This window comes from Arachis ipaensis, chromosome B7 (assembly GCF_059453495.1).
Source record: "Arachis ipaensis isolate K30076 ecotype BB chromosome B7, ASM5945349v1, whole genome shotgun sequence".
In the NCBI taxonomy this organism is placed as follows: domain Eukaryota; kingdom Viridiplantae; phylum Streptophyta; class Magnoliopsida; order Fabales; family Fabaceae; genus Arachis; species Arachis ipaensis.
This window is the reverse complement of record NC_142442.1, coordinates 32,793,218-32,814,893: the sequence shown is the minus strand read 5'-3', so window position 1 is coordinate 32,814,893 and position 21,676 is coordinate 32,793,218. Positions and strand designations below refer to the sequence as shown.

The 21,676-nt window shown below is 29.5% G+C and overlaps 1 protein-coding gene and 1 long non-coding RNA gene across 2 annotated transcripts; one reads left to right on the top strand and one right to left on the bottom strand.

Moving 5' to 3' along the window:
• The first annotated feature begins 3,183 nt into the window (after positions 1-3,183).
• On the top strand, positions 3,184-3,806 carry LOC107606914 (uncharacterized). Its single transcript, XM_016308917.1, has 2 exons — positions 3,184-3,650; positions 3,734-3,806. The coding sequence occupies exons 1-2, from the start codon at positions 3,184-3,186 to the stop codon at positions 3,804-3,806; spliced, it is 540 nt and encodes a 179-aa protein (XP_016164403.1).
• Positions 3,807-15,706: 11,900 nt separating this feature from the next.
• Positions 15,707-18,526, bottom strand: LOC110264937 (uncharacterized). Its single transcript, XR_002351337.2, has 2 exons — positions 16,247-18,526; positions 15,707-15,982 (listed from the first exon to the last, which is right to left on the bottom strand). It is a non-coding gene; the product is annotated as an uncharacterized LOC110264937 (long non-coding RNA).
• Between the last annotated feature and the right edge of the window lie 3,150 nt (positions 18,527-21,676).

Below are 21,676 nucleotides of genomic sequence, written 5' to 3'. Positions count from 1 at the left end.
TTGAGTGGAGACCACAAGATAACAACGACAACTCAAATTGATCGGTTAATATCTTCAAAGTTGCCAGATCCTATTCGGCATCTAAAATTGTTTAGAGCTATGTCTACATATATGATTCATGAACCATGTGGTAGAGATTTCTCAAAATCTTTCTACAAGAAAGATGGGTACAACTGCACCAAATATTATCCTAAAATATTCAGTAGCACCACAGTTATCAATGATTGATAAATCACAATTTTATTGTTTATCTTGTATTGAATTAGGTGGATTTTATCAACTTTTTCCACATTTATTCACTAAAATAGCATGATTTTGTGAATTTTTCCTAATTTGTGCTTAAAAGTGAAAACACACTTTTTAGCCCTTAAATTGCCATATTTAATTCACTTTGATTTCACTCGATGCCTTGATGTGTTTGTTGAGTGATTTTAGATTTATAAGGCAAGTATGGATTGAAGAAGTGAAGAAAAAGCATGTAAAGTGGAGAATTCATGAAGAAATGAAGTTTTGAAAATCTGCCATGCGAGGCGTACGTGTGACACTCAGCACGTGACCTCATTTAATGCAAAACGCTGGGGGCAAATTCTGGGATTCCAGAGCCCAATCCAACTCATTTCTGAAGCTATTTCAAGCAGAATTCAAGAGTAAACAAGGGGAGAGCAATTAGGATAGTTTTAGTAACATGCTTTAGGTTATATTCTAGAGAGAGAAGCTCTCTCTTCTCTCTAGAATTAGGGTAGAATTAGGTTAGATTTTCTTTAGATTTAGGTTTAATTCTTGTTTTCATTTACTTTTCCTTGCACTTTATTGTTCTTGCATCTTTATTCCTTTAGTTTTACTTGTTATTTCCTTTATTTTGTTGCCTTTATGTTTATGACTCTTTGTTGCTTTTAATTTCAATTAATACAATTTATGTTTTATGTTTGTTAATGTTTAATTAAATTGTTATTGTTATTTTCTTGCATTAGATAGTTGTAGAATTTATATTTCTTGGCAATTTATTATGCTTTTCTTTTATGCCTTCCAAGTGATTGATAAAATGTTTGGTTGGATTTTAGAGTAGATTTATGTATTCTTGGCTTGGATTGAGTAATTTGGAGACTCTTAAGTTGTCAAAGTCTCTTGTTGATTGGTGATTGAAAGTTCCTAGTTGGCTTGAGCTTCACTAAATCCAGTCTTTGATTAGGACTTGTGAACTTAAGTTGATTTTGCTCACTTGACTTTCTTTCAATTGTTAGAGGTTGACTAAGTAAAAGCAATTTACACTTACCATCACAATTGATGATGATAATGAGGATAGGAATTCCAATTCTCAACCCTTGCTAGGACCTTTCTTAGTTGTTAGTTTTATTTTCTTGTTCATCAAACCCAAAAAACCCCAAAATATACCCCATAACCAATAATATGCACACTTTCCTGCAATTCCTTGAGAGACGACCCGAGGTTTAAATACTCTCGGTTTTTATTGAGTTTGCACTTATGACAAACAAATTAAACTTTGATTGAGGATTGTTTGTCGGTTTGGATCTATACTTCAATGGAATTATTTTGGAAAAATTCGTAACCAACGATTTCCTCACATCAATGATAGTGGATACCCATCGTATAGAAGACAAGACACATGAGTAGTTACTAAGAAGAAGGGAGTCCATATGGATAATAGAAATGTGGTTCCATACAATGCATATCTGCTAATGTCTTATCAAGCACATGTTAATGTAGAGTACTGCAACAAGTCAAATGTTATCAAATATTTATTTATGTATGTGAATAAAGGTCCAGATAGGATAGTAGTTGGAGTTTCAAAGGAAACTTCCAGTGGAGAGGATGCTCAAGTTATTGATGAGATCAAACAATTTATAATTGCAGATATTTGTCTGCATGTGAGGCTGTATGGAGAACTTTGGCTTATGATATTCATCAGAGGTGGCCTTTAGTGGTGAGATTAACCTTTCATTTGCTTGGAGAGCAAAATATAATCTTTAAAGATGATGACGATCTTGAGAAAATCATGGAAAAAGAGGAAGGGAAATGTATGATGTTCTCAGCATGGATAGAGGCCAACAAAAGATTTAAAGCAGGTCAAACTTTGACGTATCCTGAGTTTTCAAATCAATTTGTTTATGATAAAGAAGCAAAGGAATGACATCCATGCAAAAGAGGATATTCTATCGGGAGGTTAAACTATGTTCCACTAAGTACATGTGATATCTACTATATGAGAATTTTGTTAGCTGTTCAGAGAGGTTGCACAACATATGAGTCTACTAGGACAGTTAATGAGATTACATATTCTAGCTTTCAAGATGCTTGCTATTCCATGGGACTACTGTGTGATGATAGGGAATTCATTACAACTATTAATGAGGTAGCTGAACTTACATCTAGTTATCAATTGAGAAAACTATTTGCGATACTACTGATATCTAATAGCATTAGCAAACCAGAGCATAATGCAACTTGGACATTATTAGCTGACGGATACTATATGAGAGGAGAAAAATATTAAGAAACTAAGGTATTTTACTATATTTTTTTTATGAAGATTGAATTCTCGTATTACTTTTATTTTTATTAATAATATTAATGTTTTTATTTTGAAATTACTTATTAAATATTTTATAAAACCATCATGTGCTTTTACTATGACTAAACATGACTGATGACGAATTAAAAAATCACTGCCTTATTGAGATTGAAAAGATACTCAACAGCGATACGAGATCTTTAAGAGACTATCAATCAATGCCATATCCTGTGATGTCTGATGTTCGCCTTTTTCAGAATAAGCTAATAGAGGAGGAATTAGCATATGACACAAATGAGTTGACTCATATAAACTTATATATGGAAAAAAAGATGACTCATGAGCAAATGTTAGTATTCGATGAGATACTCAATGTTATTATTACAGACTCTGGTGATTTTTACTTCGTTTATGGGCATGGTGGGTGTGGTAAGACATTTATTTGGAATGGACTTTTTTCTGCTATTCGGTCTAGAGAAAAGATTATTTTCAATGTCACATCCAGTGGAATTGCATCTTTACTCTTACCTGGTGGCAGAACGACTCATTCTAGGTTTCCAATACCCTTACAATTACTGATGAATCTACTTATAACATCAAGCATTGTAGTTTGAAGGCTGAGCTGCTTATCCAAAGTAGCTTAATAATTTGGGATGAAGCTCCAATGCTCAATAGAATATGCTTTGAAGCACTTTGATCGGATGCTCAGGGATCTTATGTCAGTTACCGATCAACATAAGATACATCAACCATTTGGTGGTAAGGTTGTTGTTCTAGGAGGTGATTTCAGACAGATACTTCCAATGATTCTAAAAGGGAGTATACACGATATATTGTCATCAGCTATTAACTTATCCCATCTGTGGTCGTTCTGTAAGATTTTGAAGCTGCATACGAACATGAGGCTTCTAATATCTTCTTTAGATCAACATGAAGGTGAAATGAAGAGATTTGCTAACTGGATACTTGATATTGGAAATGAAAATATTGGTTCTGTTGCTAGTGATGAGTCAGAAGTTGAAATTCTAAATGATCTATTGATTACAACTACTGATGACCCTCTCTCACATTTGGTAGACTTTGCATATCCAAATTTATTGCAAAACATGTCAGATTACAGGTATTTTCAGAATAGGACAATTCTTGTACCCACGCTTAAGAGTGTCAAGAAGGTAAACGATTTTGTCTTGCAATCTTTTCAAGGATGAAAAAGGAGTATCTAAGTTCTGACACAACATGTCAAACTGATGAGAATGAAGATGTACAACAAGAGTGATTCACAACAAAGTTCCTAATCACAAGTTGACTTTGAAGCCAGAAGTCATTGTAATGCTACTGCAAAACATAGACCAAACTTTAGGTTTATGCAACGGGACAAGGTTAATAATTAACGAACTTGACAACAACGTAATTGGAGCGACGGTAGTGACTCGTAGAAAGATTAGAGACAAAGTGTACATTCATATCTTTCTAACCGCTTATTAGTAACCGCTGCCACGTGCCCATCTTATGTAACTAACTCTTTGACAGGAAAATAGGAAATGCTGCTGACTCGTCCTCAAGTGGCATTTGCTTTGCTTGGCCCAATTTGAATATCACAGCCTCGTTAATGCACGTAACATTTTATTATCAAGGATGCCGCATGACTCTGTGAACTAAGCCTTACTGATTAGGAGAAAGTATAGGGGGACAATGCAGAAATTAAATAATGTAAACAACAACCTAATAAAGCAATTAATTTCAAATTAATTATTAAAATTAAATTCTCAATTAATTAGAATAATATATTTTTGAATTTGAATTATTAGGATTAATCAACGTAACATCCTCTCATCTCAACACATGATCACACCATGTTGTCATTCCATTTTAACTCTCCTCCACCTCTACCACTCACACCACCGTTCAGCCCGACGCTCCTCTCCCTCCGTCGTTCAGCCCGATGATCCGGGCTGATCCTCTCCCTCCGCCGATCAGCCGGACGTGCTTTCCCATTAAAAATAATTGAAAACAAAAATGAATATAATAAATCCATCGCTAGAGAAACCTATATATTTTCAAAGTTCCGATATAACTAAACTAAGGACAAATGTAAAAGTATATATAGATGAATTAAAAAATTCAGATATATTAATTTAGAGAAAACAACATTAAAGGTTAACTGAATATCTTTCAAATTCCAAAATTATCCTAAACTTAAGAATTCCTATAAGCGACCAACACCGGCATATGCGACTCTTGAAGAGTGAATGCAATTAGCCCAAAATAGTTTCACAGGTTTTGACTTAGTAAAATAGAATTTGTATGTATCTAACCAAGTTGGGTTGGTCTAGTGGTTAGCTCACTAGTCCGCTTAAACAAGTGTCGGGGGTTCGAATCCCGCCTTGTGCATGCAGCAACCCATTGGCCAGCGGCAAACCCTTAAATGGAGCTCAGTACCGCGACGGATTAGTCCTTGACCTGCCGGGTTGGGGGATACCGTGGGAAACCAAAAAAAAAAAAAGAATTTGTATGTATCTACTATATGAATAAAATATTCTAGATTTAATGTGTAATATGACTACAATAACAATTACTTATAAGTCAAAATGAGTTCTCGATAAAGAAACAATAATTATGATAACTCAAAGATTTATAAGGTAATTAAAGAATGGCGGAACAATTTTTTTATTCTAAAAAAAATTAATCTTTAATAGTATTAAACTAAAAAATCAATCACAAGATTAGGGGTGTGTGATAAACGGACTTAGCTCGTCTCGTCCCGTCAAAATTCTGCTATTTGGCGGGCCAATCTTGTCCTCCCTAATGAGGCAAACTTGCCTAACAGCAAATTAATGGGTTAATGAAATATCATGACAACACTAATATTTATAATTATAAAAAATTTCTTACAAGATCCAAACATTTTTAAAAATAGAATTGGAGTCCAATTAATGAATCTAAGATACTTAATCATGTTTGATTTTAGATGGTATGAAGATAATTCATATCTAAATTATTCATGATGATGAGACGACGATGCATCATCAATCCTCATGAGAAAAAAAATTCATAGCTACCTTACCTAAATTATTTGCAAACAAAGTTTTACAAAGATTAAAATCCTATTTTGATCCTCAAATATTATATGAAGAATTAATATTTGGACAAATAAATAATATTGTAGTACAAATAATAGGCGTAAAATTTATTTATACACTGAGTTGCAAGAAAAATTAATTAAAAAAAAACCATTAGTACGTAGTAAACGAGAATTATAAGTTTTCTGTCAATAATATAGAATCGCCCAAGAAAAATCTCCCGACAATCAAAATAAGCTTTTAAGAAAATTTTATCTAACAACAGATCCACGTAGAAAATTTTATATAACAGAATACAAACCTAAATGTAAACTAAAAGAAAATTATAAGAAAAGGAAAAGTGAAACATAAAAAAAAGAGAAAGAAGAAGAAATAAATAATTGTCAAAAATGTAAAAAATAGGCCACTATGTGAATAATTACAAAATAGAAGAAAATTTAAACAAAACTAGTAATGAAGAAATAAAATAAGCAGTAATAGCCATATTAATTGATATGGAATCAAAATCAAAGACAGAATATGATTATTCGTCGAAAAATTCTAAAAATTTCATACGACAACTTCGTCAAGTTCTTTGAAAACAAAGGATATTGTCTAGGACAAGGAATATGTAGCTTTAATAATTGTATAAATCCTAATAATATAAAAAAAAAAGAGGCCTGCTACACATACAAGTCTTTTTGGCTTACAAGTCTTACAAGTCCAATAAAACACATGCATTACACTTAATTAACGCATTACACACTTCCACATTCAAGAGTAAATAAAACGCACGTTATTCATCAACTTCCTATTTCCAAAGCACGCTACTCACCATGCATTATGAACGACTCTTCTTCTTCTTCCTCCATGAAAACAATTTTCTTGCCAAATTTGAAGATAATAGAACTTCAGAAATACACCCAAACGATTACAGAAATACACCCCAACGATTACAGAAATACACCCAAAAGATTACAGAAATACACCCAAACGGTTACAGGAATTCACCCAAACGATTATAGAAATACACCCAAAGGATTACAAAAATACACCCAAAGGATTTAAGAAATACACCCAAAATTCGTTGAAGAACACCTTATGCATATTTCAGAACTCTTTCTCTTTCTCCTCTTCATCTTCTGCTGCTTCTTCTTCTTCAAAAACGATTTCAGAGCTTGATGTCAAAAAACAATGGAAATCAAGAATAACGAAGAAAGAAAACAGAGAGAAAATACGTAAATGAAGAAGAAGAACGTGCAGTAAGAAGAAGAAGAAGAAGGAGAAAGAGAAGGTAAGAAACGAAAGAAAAGAAGAAGAAGAGGAAGAGGAAGAAGAACGTGCAAAAAGAAGAAGAACGAGAAAGAAAAAGCAAGAAACGAAAGAAAAGAAGAAGAAGAAGAGGAAGAGGAAGAAGGAGAAAGAGAAGGCAAGAAACGAAAGAAAAGAAGAAGAAGAGAAAGAAGAAGAACGTAGACCTTGCATCGCGTTTTTGGGATTTATTCGTTAATTAACTTGTAAAGCATACAAGCCCTAATGACTTGTATGCAGAGCTTTTCTATAAAAAAAATCAAAATCTATTAATATATTAACCGAAAATTAAAATAGACAAAAAAAACTCTTATATTCAAAGTAAATAACTAAAAGATTATTTGTTAACGGATGAGTTTATATTACATCTTAATGATTTAGTAAAATAAAAATATACAATTCAGTTATATATCCAAGTATTTTTAGTAACTAAATTCAATTAAGTTGGTCCAAACTCAACAAAAATAATTCTCATCACACCATCGTGTATCACACATGCGTTTCAATAACGTAACTTATTCGTCTTCGTTTTCGTCTTCTTCTTTTATGTTTCCTCCTCCTCCTTCTCCTCCTCCTCCTCCTCCTCCTCCTCCTTTTAAATTCGCGCACGTAGGTTCCTCTTCTTCCCTCCTCCTCCTTCTTGTTCTTTCCCGATGCTGTATCTTCTTCTTTTTCTTTCCTTTTTTCGTTATCTTTCTCTTTTATTATCGTCATCACTAACAACACCAATATTTTGCTAACATCTTTATTGATTCTGATTCTCTGTAGTGACATCATTAAATAATTTCGAAACCGAAAATATTATCAAAACGAAACTGTTGTATAATACCAAATGAACCCAAAATTGTCCATTATATAAATTCGAATTCAAAAACACCTGCATCTCAAATGAACCAAAAATATTATCAAAACGAAACTATTGTATAATACCAAATGAACCGAAAATTGTCCATTATATAAATTCGAATTCAGAAACACCTGCGTCTCGAATGAACCAAAAATATTATCAAAACGAAACTGTTATATAATACTAAATGAACCAAAAATAGTGTTTATAAACAATTGGATTTAGCGATTGCATTCCATTCCATTCAATTCAAAATTGATTAATCCAAACCTCGTCTACTTGATTCGATTCAGAAGAAAAATCCAAATCACTCTTATTCAACTGATTTGAACTTGAATTTTCATTGTTTTGAATTCCGCCCGATCTATTTTAAATTTCTGCTTCTGATTTATTAGTAATTCGATTCAGATTTGAACAAACAGTTAAAAAATTATTTAAAGAATAAAAAGAAGAAGACGCAATATTAGAAAAGAAGAAGAAGCTAAGAAGAAGAAGGAGGAGAAGAAAAAGGAAAGAAGAAGAAAGACGAGGAGGAGGAGAAGAAGAAGAAGAGACAAAGAAGGAGAAGGAGAAGAAAACAGAGAAGGAGAAGGAAAAGGAGAAAAAGACGCGTTAAATATTTTGAACAGACGCAACATTTAAAAAGTTATTATAACAATTTAATTAGACTTAGTTAAATATTTTGCTTGAATATAAAGCTTTATTAAAAAATATAAGTTCGGTAAAAATTAAAAAAATATATAATAAATTTAAAACCCTAAAGAAAAAAACATTTTTAAAACATTTTAAAAAGAAATATAATTTCTAAATAAAAAATTTATAAATTAAAATAACAAGATATTTTTCTTAAATATAGAATATTAAAACTAGAAGGAGAAATATAATACAGGCACAAAAGACCAAAGATAGGCTAGAATTAACAGAAAAAACAAAAGGCATTATAACTTTAAAAATTTATATCGAGAATTATATTAATGAAGTTATTTTATTAGTCAGTAAAAAATGGTACACTGCTATTATAATTATAGTTGGAGAAAATTTTGAGTTTATAGTTACGGTATATTTAAGAACACATTATCAAAAATAAGGGATTTAGCCATGAAGCTCTAAAAAAATTGTGGCAATTATGTTTTGGCAATAAATAAACATCTATGGCTAAAAAAAGCAACACGTTTTTAATTAGTCATGCTTTTTATTTCATTAGCTATAGTCTTAATACTCGTAAAGATATTTTGTTAGTCACAACTTTAACACATTTAGACACGTTCTTTTTTATGACAAAATAAAAGGATGTATAACGAAATAATTGTTTCTGTCACATTTTATCCGTGACAAAATTGGTCAGGCTGAACTTTTTTGCAACACTTTTTTCCGTGGCTAGCAATAAAAGTTAAATTAAAAAAAAAACTTTATAATAAAAATGCTCCATAATATAAAATTTCATCAGATAAGATTAAAAAAAAATAATAACATTCCTATACGTATTATCCATAGTATAAAAATATGAAATTAACTAATACTTAGTATTAAAAAGCAAATATCCTGGATTACATGGGTTTAATGTTAAAAAAATATTTAAATATAACTATTACAAAATAAATATCAGACTTTGCTAAAATGACACAAAAAACTGAAAGCCTAAAAGTACCAAGACAAAATGAATTTATCAATCTCTGCATTTTTTATTACACATACAACCCACATGCAAAAATATTTTCAGATAAATAGCAAAAAGGACATGTAACTTCAGCAACTGAATTATACATCCTGTCGATACTCCAATTGCTTTGTGTGCTCCAATAAAATCTGCTAAGTAAAACAAAGATCAGGAATCAAGCTAAGAAATTAATAGGCCATGATTTGACTTCTTCGAGGATGATCAGAAAAATTAAGGTACAACACTTACTTCGAGGATGTAATTTGTAATTGCTTTGCAACTTTCAATTGTTAGTTGCATAACATTTTTCAAAATGTCAATTGGTAATTTAGAATTTATCTACAGCCAGTAAAAAAAAGAAAGAATGCACATTGGGATAACAAAAAAGAAAGATCTAACATTAATTTACATTGTTGACTAAAAAAAATACAAAAAATAAAATGATGCCAAAAAAATTAACATGAAGAAGTGCCATTTTATTCAACTTTGGCAGAATTCTTCTACTTAGTTTAAATTTATCCATATTCATACAAATTTCAATAATTACAAAGCCACAAAACTAAATCAAAAATTGAACAGTTTAAAAGAAAACACAAACTTGCATGGGACCCCAGCATCGACAAGAGCCAAAGTCGCAACATTGATACATGCAGATCTAGTTTCTACATAAGAAATATTGGGAAGAGTTAGTGAATGGTCAAAAAAATAGTCTTTTAAATAAAAAAATAAAGATCCAACAAAGAGAGAATATTAGATAAACATAAAAAAGAGCTGCTTAGGATTTCTTCCAAATTTTTTGTGATTTAGAATTGCCTGTAAAATCTTGATTTCCGCTATTTTGGGACCTTCTTTGGTGACTCAATGCTGAATTTACTAAAGATACAGAAAAACTGAACAATAGTCTGAACCTGTGAGGGAGTTCTTTCGATTTTCTAGTGAGTGGACTTTACTTTGGTGCTAAGTGAAAGTTACTTTTAAGTTTTCTGTCCAAAATTTCACTTGTATTATTGTAAACGTTCATTTAAATTTATTTCAGTTAAGTAATTGAGATTTTTAATTTAAATTAATATTTAACTATAATAAAAAAATATAGAATTATAATATATACCATATTTCAAAGACGATACATAGTAATTAGGATTATGAATTTTGGTCCGTTGGATTTAAAAAAACAAAAAAAAATTGCCGGAGAAAGAAAACATTAAAATTTTGTAACTGTTTCAAAAACAAACCTACGTTAATTTATGTTGGATATTTCTTTTTACTAAATTAATAAAAGGATAATAAAAAATAGAAAAATAAAATTTAGGAAAACTAATGCATATTGTGAATTAGGAAAAAAAATGTACTTTTTTTATCATGAATTTTATATATACTTTTAACGTTCATTCCCAGTTAATTAAAGTTATAAGTATGTACTCTTTTTATACTATTTCAAGTAATGCATCTTCGGCTACTCAATGCTGAATTTACTAAGAATACAGAAAACTGAACAATTCTTTCGATTTTCTAGTGAGTGTGCTTTACTTTAGTGCTAAGTAAAAGTTACTTCTTTTGTTTTTTTCGTCCAAAATTTTACTTGTGTTATTTTAAACGTTCATCGATGTTTTGGACAAGATTCGGAGAAGGCTAGCTAGCTAGAAAGGGAGATTGCTTAATAAGGCAGGCAGACTCTGTTTGCTCAACTCGGTAGTGACTGCGATTCCTACTTATCGCATGCAAGTATCTCTCTTCCCTAAAGGGGTAACTAATAAAATAGAATCCATGATGCGAAATTTTCTATGGAAGGGTCAAGCTGATGGTAGAGGCCTGAATCTAGTTAACTGGAAAGTGTTGGTCACTCCTAAGAAGTTTGGAGGTCTGGGAATTAGAGATCCTTTTTGTGCCAATATTGCTCTTCTTGGAAAACTAGTTTGGCAACTTTTTCACCATTCCGAGCTATGGGTTCAACTGTTGACGGAGAAATACCATTCTTCTAAGGATGATTGTTTTAGTTGGTCTCGAGGAAGGGGATCTTATGTTTGGAAGAGTATATGTCGAGCTTGGGATATCCTGAAGGAAGGTTTTAGTTGGTGCATTAGGGATTTGGAACAGAACTTTTGGTTTTCTAAATGGAGAAGAGAGGGGCGACTGTGTCAGGAGATGGATTATGTTCACATTTCTGATTCGGATCTCAGGATCTTGGACCTTTGGTCATCTGGACAGTGGAACCTTGAGAATATCTATTCTTCTCTGAATCAGTCTCTGCAGAGCAACATTAACTCTTACAACCCAGATGTTCAAGCTGGTTCAGAGGTCGGTTGGTGTTGGACTGATGCGGCCTCAAAGGTTTATGATGCTCATAGTGGTTATTTGTGGCTCAGTAAGAAGATGTTTAGTTGGGAGGATAGGGGTAATTGGCTTTGGCTTTGGCGTCAACATGTTCCGGAAAAGCACAAATTTTTGGCCTGGCTATGTCTTCGGGAGGCTCTTCCTACTGCTGCATTTTGTTTTAGGAGGGGCATTTCACACACGGATAGCTGTCCACGATGTTTCTCAGGTCAGGAATCGGTTTTACATTGTATTCGGGATTGTCCAAAAGCCCAACTTGTTTGGCAAGCTTTAGGGATCTCCGATCAACCATTGGATTTGATGAGTTGGTTCTTACATAATAGCAAACAACGCCCTTTTAGATTCTTTTCTGGTCTCTGGTGGATTTGGTGTTCGAGAAATAACGAGATCTGTCATCCTCACGAACATTGGACCACAGACAAGGTGATTGGTATGGCTTTGTCCTTAGAAAAGGAGTTCTGAAATATTTTTGAGTTGCAACGACTATCTATCCCCTCAACCATTAGTGGCTCTTGGATTCTCCCCTCAGTAGGTACCTTTAAGATTAATTGTGATGCTAGCTATCCTGGCAGTGGTGCTCGAGTTGGTTTTGCTTGTGTTAGCAGAGATTGGAAGGGAAGGTGGCAACGAGGCTGTCTGGGAACAATTGAGAGTCGTAACATTTTGCAAGGAGAGTTGTTTGCTATTTGGAGAGGCTTTCTTTTAGTATGGAACTAGGGACAAAGATACATTATATGTGAGACAGACTGTGTGGAGACTTTTACTATTGTCAATAATTTACAAAATTGCTCTGGGTTTATTGATCCTTTGGTGTTAAAAATCTGAGATATCATGTCTTGGAAATGGCGTGCTGATCTTCGGTTGATCTTGAGAGATGTAAATACAGTAGCAGACATCATGGCAAAGACTGCAATGAGGACTATTTCTTCCCAAGTGGAGCTTCCATTGCCTTGGAAGGAGTTTGAGAGTAGTATTCAGCGGGACTGCCTTTCTTAAGCAGTTTCTTGTTTTTTTTTTCTTTCTTAGTTTTTGTTTATTTTCTTTTAAGTCACAAAAAAAAAACGTTCATTTAAATTTATTTCAGTTAAGTAATTGAAATTTTTAATTTAAATTAATAGTTTTTTTTTTTTACCAAAGATAGGAGACTCGAACCCGCAACCTCTTAATTGAGTATGGAGAGACTATGTCATTTGAGCTGTTACTCATTGGCATTTAAATTAATAGTTAACTATAATAAAAAAAATAGAAAATTATAATTATATACCATATTTTAAAGACGGTACATACTAATTAGGATTATGAATTTTGGCTCGTTGGATTTAAAAAAATAGAAAAAATTATCAGAGAAAAAATATTAAAATTTTGTAACTGTTTCAAAAATAAACCTATGTCGATATTTTTTTATTAAATTAATAAAAAGATAATAAAAAATAAAAAAATAAAATTTAGAAAACTAATACATATTGTGAATTAAGGATAAAAAATGTACTCTTTTTATCATGAATTTTATAGTTTTAGCATTTATTCTCAATTAATTAGAACTATAAACATGTACTTTTTTTATACTATTCAAACTAATACATATCTTATCAATTGAAAATGGCTAAAAAGAAGAGAGAAAAAACTAACTATTGGCAAACTGGATAAGCATGTACCTTTAAAAATTAAAATTTATTACTAAGGTTTAAATTAAAAAAAAAAAGTAGATAAAATTTTTGAAAGGAAGAAAAGTAGATATCCTTTGATTTTGCCACGGTGAGCATGCGGTTTGTAGTAACAATTGAGAGAGTCCAGCTTAAATTGACTACAGATAAACAAAAAATTAATACCTACTAAATATTAAAAAAATACCACCAAAACCATTGTTAAAGCTAAAAATGATAGGATAACTATAAAATCTATTTTTCAACTACATCTTTCTTAGCTAAGATATTCCAACAAGTTATATTGGCCAACATCCCGTTAAAATAGACAAAGAATGAAGAAGTTATTGTATATTATATACTAAATCAACCTATCGAAGAGAAAGAATTGAATTTATTACACCAAGTAACAATTTCACATATTAATATAATAGAAAGAAAAAGAAAGTAAATTAACTTTTTAAACCAAGAGATAATATATAAAAGAGTATAAAAATAGATAAAAGTCCTAAAAATTCAAAAAACTATAAAGGATTCAAAAAATAAAATTAAAGAGTTATGCAGTATAAATACCAAAATATTTTATCATAGAAAATTTTATGAAATATCGCTACTATATAAAGATGATTTCAACAAAAAGAACATTTCCACCAAGACAAAATCCATCCAGATGAATAAAAAATCTCTGAAGTATAGTAGGAAAGAAATACAAAATTACTTAGCTAAAAGACTAATTAAATCATCAAAGACTCCAGAGAGTTGTATAGGGTTTTTTTTGTATTGAAAGCTTTAAAAATTGAAAGACGAGTCCCTAGACTAATAATGAATTATAAATTAAACCTTTAAGTAAGGCTTTAAAATAGATAATATATCCGGTATCTAATGGGTTAATAGTCAAATTAGTCTAAGAAAGATAAGATATTCTTTAAATTTTATTTTAAAAGATTTTTTTCAATTAAATTGGTTCTTCAAAGATTACGAATTAATCATATTTGTCCTTCAGTCACTCTATTAACAATTTTCTTTAAAAATTGATGTTGTAAAATATTAATTGATAACATATATAATACCTAATATGTCTAATTGGATATATATTGACCAATTATGGTTATGAAAATTTATTAATTTAGTCATTTTTCTAATAACAAAAATCCTATTTCTAATATGACCTAGTGAATTGATAGATTCTCCTAAATGTATTTAGTCAACGTCTAATTAAACATGTTATGTGTCATGTATGCTATCAGTTAACATTTCACATCATCAATCATTGACGAAAATTATGAGGTGAGTAACTGAAGGACAAATATGAGTAATTCGTAATCTTTAAAGGACCAATTTGATTGAAAAAATCTTTTAAGGACGAATTTAAAAAATGCCTTATCTTTTAGAGACTAATTTAACTATTAACACATTATCTAATAAAATTATAAAAGTGATTTGATCAAAAGATTAAATTATGCTATTATCCTTCACTACAACGCAGGCATTTATTACTGACGGCCATTTTAACGGCTCTTTGAAAAATAGAAATGACTGTTTATAAATTAAACAACCGTCGCTAAATTGGATGAGCTTTTATTTTTTTTTTTTCCAAAGGCAAGCATTACCAAAACTTTGGCGCAAGGTATGCATCATTCTACTCGTTAAATATTAGAAACATGTGCTTCTTACCAACCTAATTAAAAATAAATTAAATTTTTTAATATAAAAATATATACCAACAGACTGTTAGTAAAATAATTTAACACATTTTTTATTTTTAAAAATATTAAATATGTCATTGAACAAAAAATTTTCAAATTTTAAGATATTCTTGTTAAATAATATTACTGACAGTATGATCGTTAGTAACATGAGTTTAATCAAACACAGCGTTAAGAGATGTGCGTAATTATTTGGTATTTCTTAGTAAAACCCTAAATTATAATTTAAAATGGTGAAATTCAATTTTAACTTATTTTAATACATTTTAAGAAATCACTACACTGAGCTACATTATTTTCCATATAATTTTTTAGTGAATGGGTGTAAACCAATTCCAATTGATTAAATCTGAATTGGATAAGTTCAAATAATTAGGTATCAATTAAAAATATAATTCAAAAATTATAAAAATTAAAAAAATCATCTAAATACTATAAATATATAATAATAATAAAAACATTACATGATCGATTCAAATTCAACTAACTATTATAATTTAATAAAAGACATTAGGATTAGAAGATAAATTGTATACATATTATTAAATTTTATTTTATTTTTTAATTAATATTAAACTAATTGAATAATTGATTTAGTTTGAATTTTGTGATCTCAAAATTAATACCCAAATCAATTAAGATTGAATTATGATCCAATCATACCTAATTATCCATAAAGTTTATAACCAATATAATCGAATCGGGTCGGATCGGTTTTGATGGGTAATTGAGTTACCCAATCCTGTGGACACCCTCATTTACAATTTCAAGTCATAAATTAGACCAACCAAATTGCTTATGAAGCAAACATGTTCTGTACAATACCTCGCGGAAAGAAAAAGGAGTGGAGTACTCGGTGCATAGGAATGAGATATGTTGTCGCTGCTTTTGAGCTCACCTATATTCAATATCAATGAGTATTATGATTCTATACAATTTCACTTTCAATAATTAAACATTTCACAAAATGATATTCTATGCTAATTATGCTCATGAATTACATCAATTACAAGTAAAATTAAAACTCATAACATATAATAATGTTTTTTAATATAATGGCTAGGATTACTATATATTGTTAGTACATTTTGAAACTTTATTTAATACAAGGAAATTTTCTTAGCATGTTAGTAAAAAAAAAAACTCTATATATACTACTTACCATCTTTAACCAAAACCCTCTAGCTAAGGGGGCACTGAATTATTTGGCATGGAAAATAATACCATATAAAGTTTTGATCTAATAATTATCCTTGGTTGTAATAAAAAAGTTCACAATCTGATTGCTTTAATTTCCAACCTGAAAATGTATGGAAAGATATAATGAAGTAATAATGGTCAAACTTGTACTAAATCTGAAAGGGAAGTAACACACTGCTACTATGCTGATCTGCTTCCTGAAAATATGTTTATGAATAAAGAAAGCAATAGCCAGTAATCACATAAAGTTGTTCAAAGATATCTCCATTTTATATAGTACCGGCAATCATAGTTTGAAATTATAATTAATATATACACATTTTTATTTTTTGGTCTCACAATTTTTGTGACTCAAAACCATGCAAGCAATTATTCAAAGATTTCACAAAATCCAAACTACTATATATCTCTCGTGTGATCAAGCTATATATATTGGAGTTAGTTCATGAGTTGTTTTTTCTCCCTGCCAAAGTGAAAAAAGAAAAGTACTACCAAGTGGGTCACATATAGCCATTAAAACTCACAAATGCAACATTGTTCAGATGATTGCTGAATCTTGTGCAGTAAAATTTGGTACAGATATATTAATACTTACAAAAGGGTTACTATTGAAGAAGATGATGTGTAACAATCAGCTACAGTAGTTGTGTACTGGAGGCTGCTGCACCTTTTTTTCTGTTCAAATCATATATAAACATGCATAGCTGTTTTTTTTTTCTTTTCTTTTTTTTTCCTTTTTTATTTTTTTTTAACAAATGAAGGCAACAGAAAGAAGGAGCTCCCTTCAGTCCAACAACATAGAAAAAGAGGTATAGTTTTTTTTTATTATTAATTTAACAAAACAATATTCGTCTTTTTCTAATTTGTAATTGGACTGGAGGAAGCTCCTTCACTCTTGTTCCCTCCTAATGTGAGCACATCTCCTTCCTTGTAGATGACTTTGATCTTCTTGATTGACACGATTGAATACTAAGAAAATGAACACAAATCATATACCCTAAATTTGAACACTACTTAATTTGGTTGGGATCTAAATTGTGGTTTGACACTTATAGTAAAAATAACAATCTCTTCCACTAGACTTAATTATAATTCATGTTGAATTTTTTTTAATGTAGTGATAAGTAGATGCAGAATGTGTAATTCTAGAGCAAGCAAACAAATAAGAAATCAATTAATTAAAAAACTTTATTTTATTGGGAAGTCATGTATCATTAAGAAAGGATTGTATACATACAGTAACCACAATTAATAAACCAAATTAAAAGCTTTCCCAAAAATAAAGGAACAGAAAAGAAAAGAAGAGAAACGTTTAAGCAAACACGATGATGAGGGTAATATCTACATAATTATAGTATATTTATCATATCTTTTACTTATTTATTTATTGAAAAATCATGTATTCAGACTTTGTCAATTAAATCAATGGTTGCAAACCAGCTGCTAAGAAAAGAGTTTCAAAAGTTGGAAAATGTTCATCATTTTGATCTGAAAAACCAAATCCGATGTTAGTGCAAAGCCAACTAACTATAGCTATACTTATGATTAGTTAACATGAAAATTAAACAAACACAAACTAAATTAAATTAAATATATAAGTAGAAAGGGATTTAATTTGTTGGCACAAAATTCGACAAGGTTATATAATAAGTTTCAGCAAAAAAAGAACTTTAAACAAGAAAACGGGAAAAGAAGGTGAGTTTTCGGAATGAGAAACTAGCTACCATATATAGCTGCAAAAACCAGATGATGATGATTTATTTTTCCATGCAAGAGTATAAATAAATAAATTGATTAATTAATCTTACTAAGTAATATATATGCAACCAAAATTAAATTTAATTTGCATAAAAATTGGCATCAATTAAACCTATTAGGCTACACTACAAAATAAAAATCTAACATCTAGAAAAATTATAGGTAGCACAGATCACTAAGAAAAGGATCCGAAACCCTAATTTCCAGGAACATAGGGCTAAGAATGAATTAAGAAGACGAGGAAGAAGAAGCAGACAAATTAAATATCACTGGAAAATAAAAATTGAAACTGAAACTGAAGAAAAGATATCTGAAATCTGAAAAGGCTTTCCTTATTAAAGTTTGGGTAACAGAGAGAAAACGATCTTGAAGTTGAGTAACTAGGAGAAGTGCCAGAAGAAACCCTAATTCCGATATGCTTTTATTGATTTCTGCGCTATGAAGTTGAAGCTAAGAAAGACTATTGTGGAGTTATAAAGAATTGAGTCACTCTAACAATATAGTGGCCAAGAGAGAGAAAAAAAGATGACATTAATTAATTATATAATTTTTTTTTTGTTTTCCACCGTATTTTTCAACTCGACAAGAACTAATTTCTATTTAAGGGTTTGCTGCTAAAATCAATGGGTTGCTCTGTATGCATAAAATGAAATTTGAATCCCAACATTTACTTAAAGAGACTAGTGAACTAACCACTAGACCAACCCAACTTGGTTAATTAATTATATAATTTAGTAAACATTATTTGTTTTTCAATGAGAGAGGATAAAGAAAAAAAAAATTTCTTGGCCATAAACGAAGGGTCGTTGTCTTCATGAGAGTCACAGACAAGAAATTGAATCCAAGATGTAAAAAAATATTCCAGGGCAAGAAGTTCCAGGTGAAAAAAGTGACTAAATTTTACCCACGAGTAATAATGCTACATTATGAAATATGATATGTATATTAAAAATCAGACACATTTGTATATTTTAATTTACATATTTTTTAATAAAATAATTACTATTAAAAATATGATATGCTAATAAATATTATTTTGTAGCAAAACTAAAAAGTGACTATATATAATTGAAAGATGAGAAAACAAACGTAATAATAATATATACTTTACAGTATACAAATTAAAAGAAGTAATCACCGTAATCTATTTACTATGAAAATCCTAAAGAAAAACCCGCATAAATTAAACCTGCTATCAGTGTGGTTCATATATGTTATTTGCATTGCAATTACTACTACTACTGTTCGATATGCTGGCATAATAAATAAATAATGTATACTACATTTTATAGTTCAGATTTTTAATATATCATGGATGATCCATGTCCACTAATTTATTCAGATTTATTTAGTTTTAGGTGAATTGCGTATGAATTATATTTATGCACTTTTAAACAAGTGCGATATGCCACATAGTTTGTGCACTTAAATTTGCGAGCCAGGGAATCCCTGAAACGAGTCAATGATGCTTCAAAAAAAAAAAAAAAAAAAAGTACCACCATGCATGCTCTTATTGCTAGCTAGCACTGAAGTCTGTAATTAATTCGATATTGCTTAACGTTATTTGGAAAAACTACTGTTCAAACGTGAACTACTGCCTCCCTTAAAAAAACGTGAAAATAAATCCATTCTTTATCTTTTCTGCTTTAAAAATTTTCATATTTGTATATAAATAACTTTTATTATTAATATAAGTATAAACAATTTTATATCATTTTAGCTGTACAACAAAAATTGTTCACCTAATATTACTGTTTTTTAAATATAAAAATTAAATGTCAATTAGAGAAAGAATACCACAACAAATTTGAAAAGAGAGAGACTCCAAAGAGACAAGAGAAAGAATCCCTTGCATATTACCGGTTTTACTTTTATATACGAGTATGTGATAAAATAGCAAATAACAATAATTATAATAATGTCAATAGTAAAAGCAATATAATATGAGCCTAAAATTAATGTGTCTCAAATCTCAATGATATGGTTATATAATAATATAATAGATTCATGTATAAATAACTGAAGAACTCAAATTAAATATCCTATCAACAATACAAGAGATGCGACACTACTAATTTTAATCAAGTTGGATTAATTAAGTAATTATTTTATTCGTTCGCTTAAATAAATATCAAGAGCTCAAATTTAATTGATAAAATTAAACAAAGAATGAAATCAAAGTTTATATATTTAAATGAATAAATTGTATTCATAAAAAATTATTAATAAATTGCAACTATGAAAAGAAATAAGTGATTGATAAATTATTAACAAATTCAAAAAAATTAATAGTAATAATTAATAAATTATTAATTAATTCAAAAAATTAAAAAGATTATCTCAAAAAATTAATAATAATTAATACTAATTAATTCGAAAAATTAACTCATATAACAATAAATTCAAAAAAGTTAACAATAATTAACTTATAATAAGTCAATAATTAACTCAAAAATTAATAAGTTAAAATTAATTTAGAAAATTAATAACAATCAACACTAATTAATTCAAAAATAATTAACTTAGACAATAATAAACTCAAAAAAATTAATAATAATCAATATATAATAAGTCAATAAGTAACTCAAAAAATTAACAAGTTAAAATTAACTCAGAGAATTAACAACAATCAACACTAATTAACTCAGAAAATAATTAACTTATACAATAATAAAATCAAAAATATTAACAACAATCAACAATAAGTCAATAATCAATTTAGAAAATTAATAAGATAAGATTAACTCCGAGAATTAACAACAATCAACACTAATTTACTCAGAAAATTACTTCAGACAACAATAAACTTAAAAAAATTAATAACAATTAACTCAGAAAATTAACAAGCTAATTATAACTACTCAGAGAATTAACAACAATTAATACTAATTAACTCAGAAAATAATAAACTCAGACAATAATAAACTTAAAGAAATTAGCAACAATCGATAATAAGTCAATAATTAACACAGAATAAATTTAATAAGCTAAGATTAACTCAGAGAATTAACAACAATAACACTAAAATTAACTCAAAAAATAATTAACTCAAACAATAATAAACTCAGAAAATTACAATAAACCAAAATACCATCAACACAGAACAAACCATAAATTACACCCTAGCTAACCTAAAATTATTTAATTTCTAATTAGTATCAATCCCTAATCACACACTTCATTAAAAAATTTAATCAAGAATTTAACAAAAAAAAAACTTAATAAAATCCTAAACAAACAAAAAAATCTGGAAAAAAAAACAAAAATTATAGAAAAATTACTTCTAATGGCACTACAAGAAATTCGTCAGATACCATCGGATTAACTGGTGAATTTACCAAAAAAAATCAGTCGGTAATGTATTTACTATTGGAATAAATCTAACTATATAAATTTTTACCGGATAATTTTTTCGTCCGCCGATAATTGTAACATCCTACCACACAGAGTTTTACATCTAGGACGTAAATAAGGGGTAACGAGGCACTACGACCTCTAAAAGTAAAAATACTTATATGTGTGGCAAGAGCAATATAACTAGGAGCCTTCAAAAAAACGGTATGATAAAAATAAAAATGGAGGTACAACGCTCATGGTTAATGATAAGATGGAAAGCTTATACAGAAAATCAAGA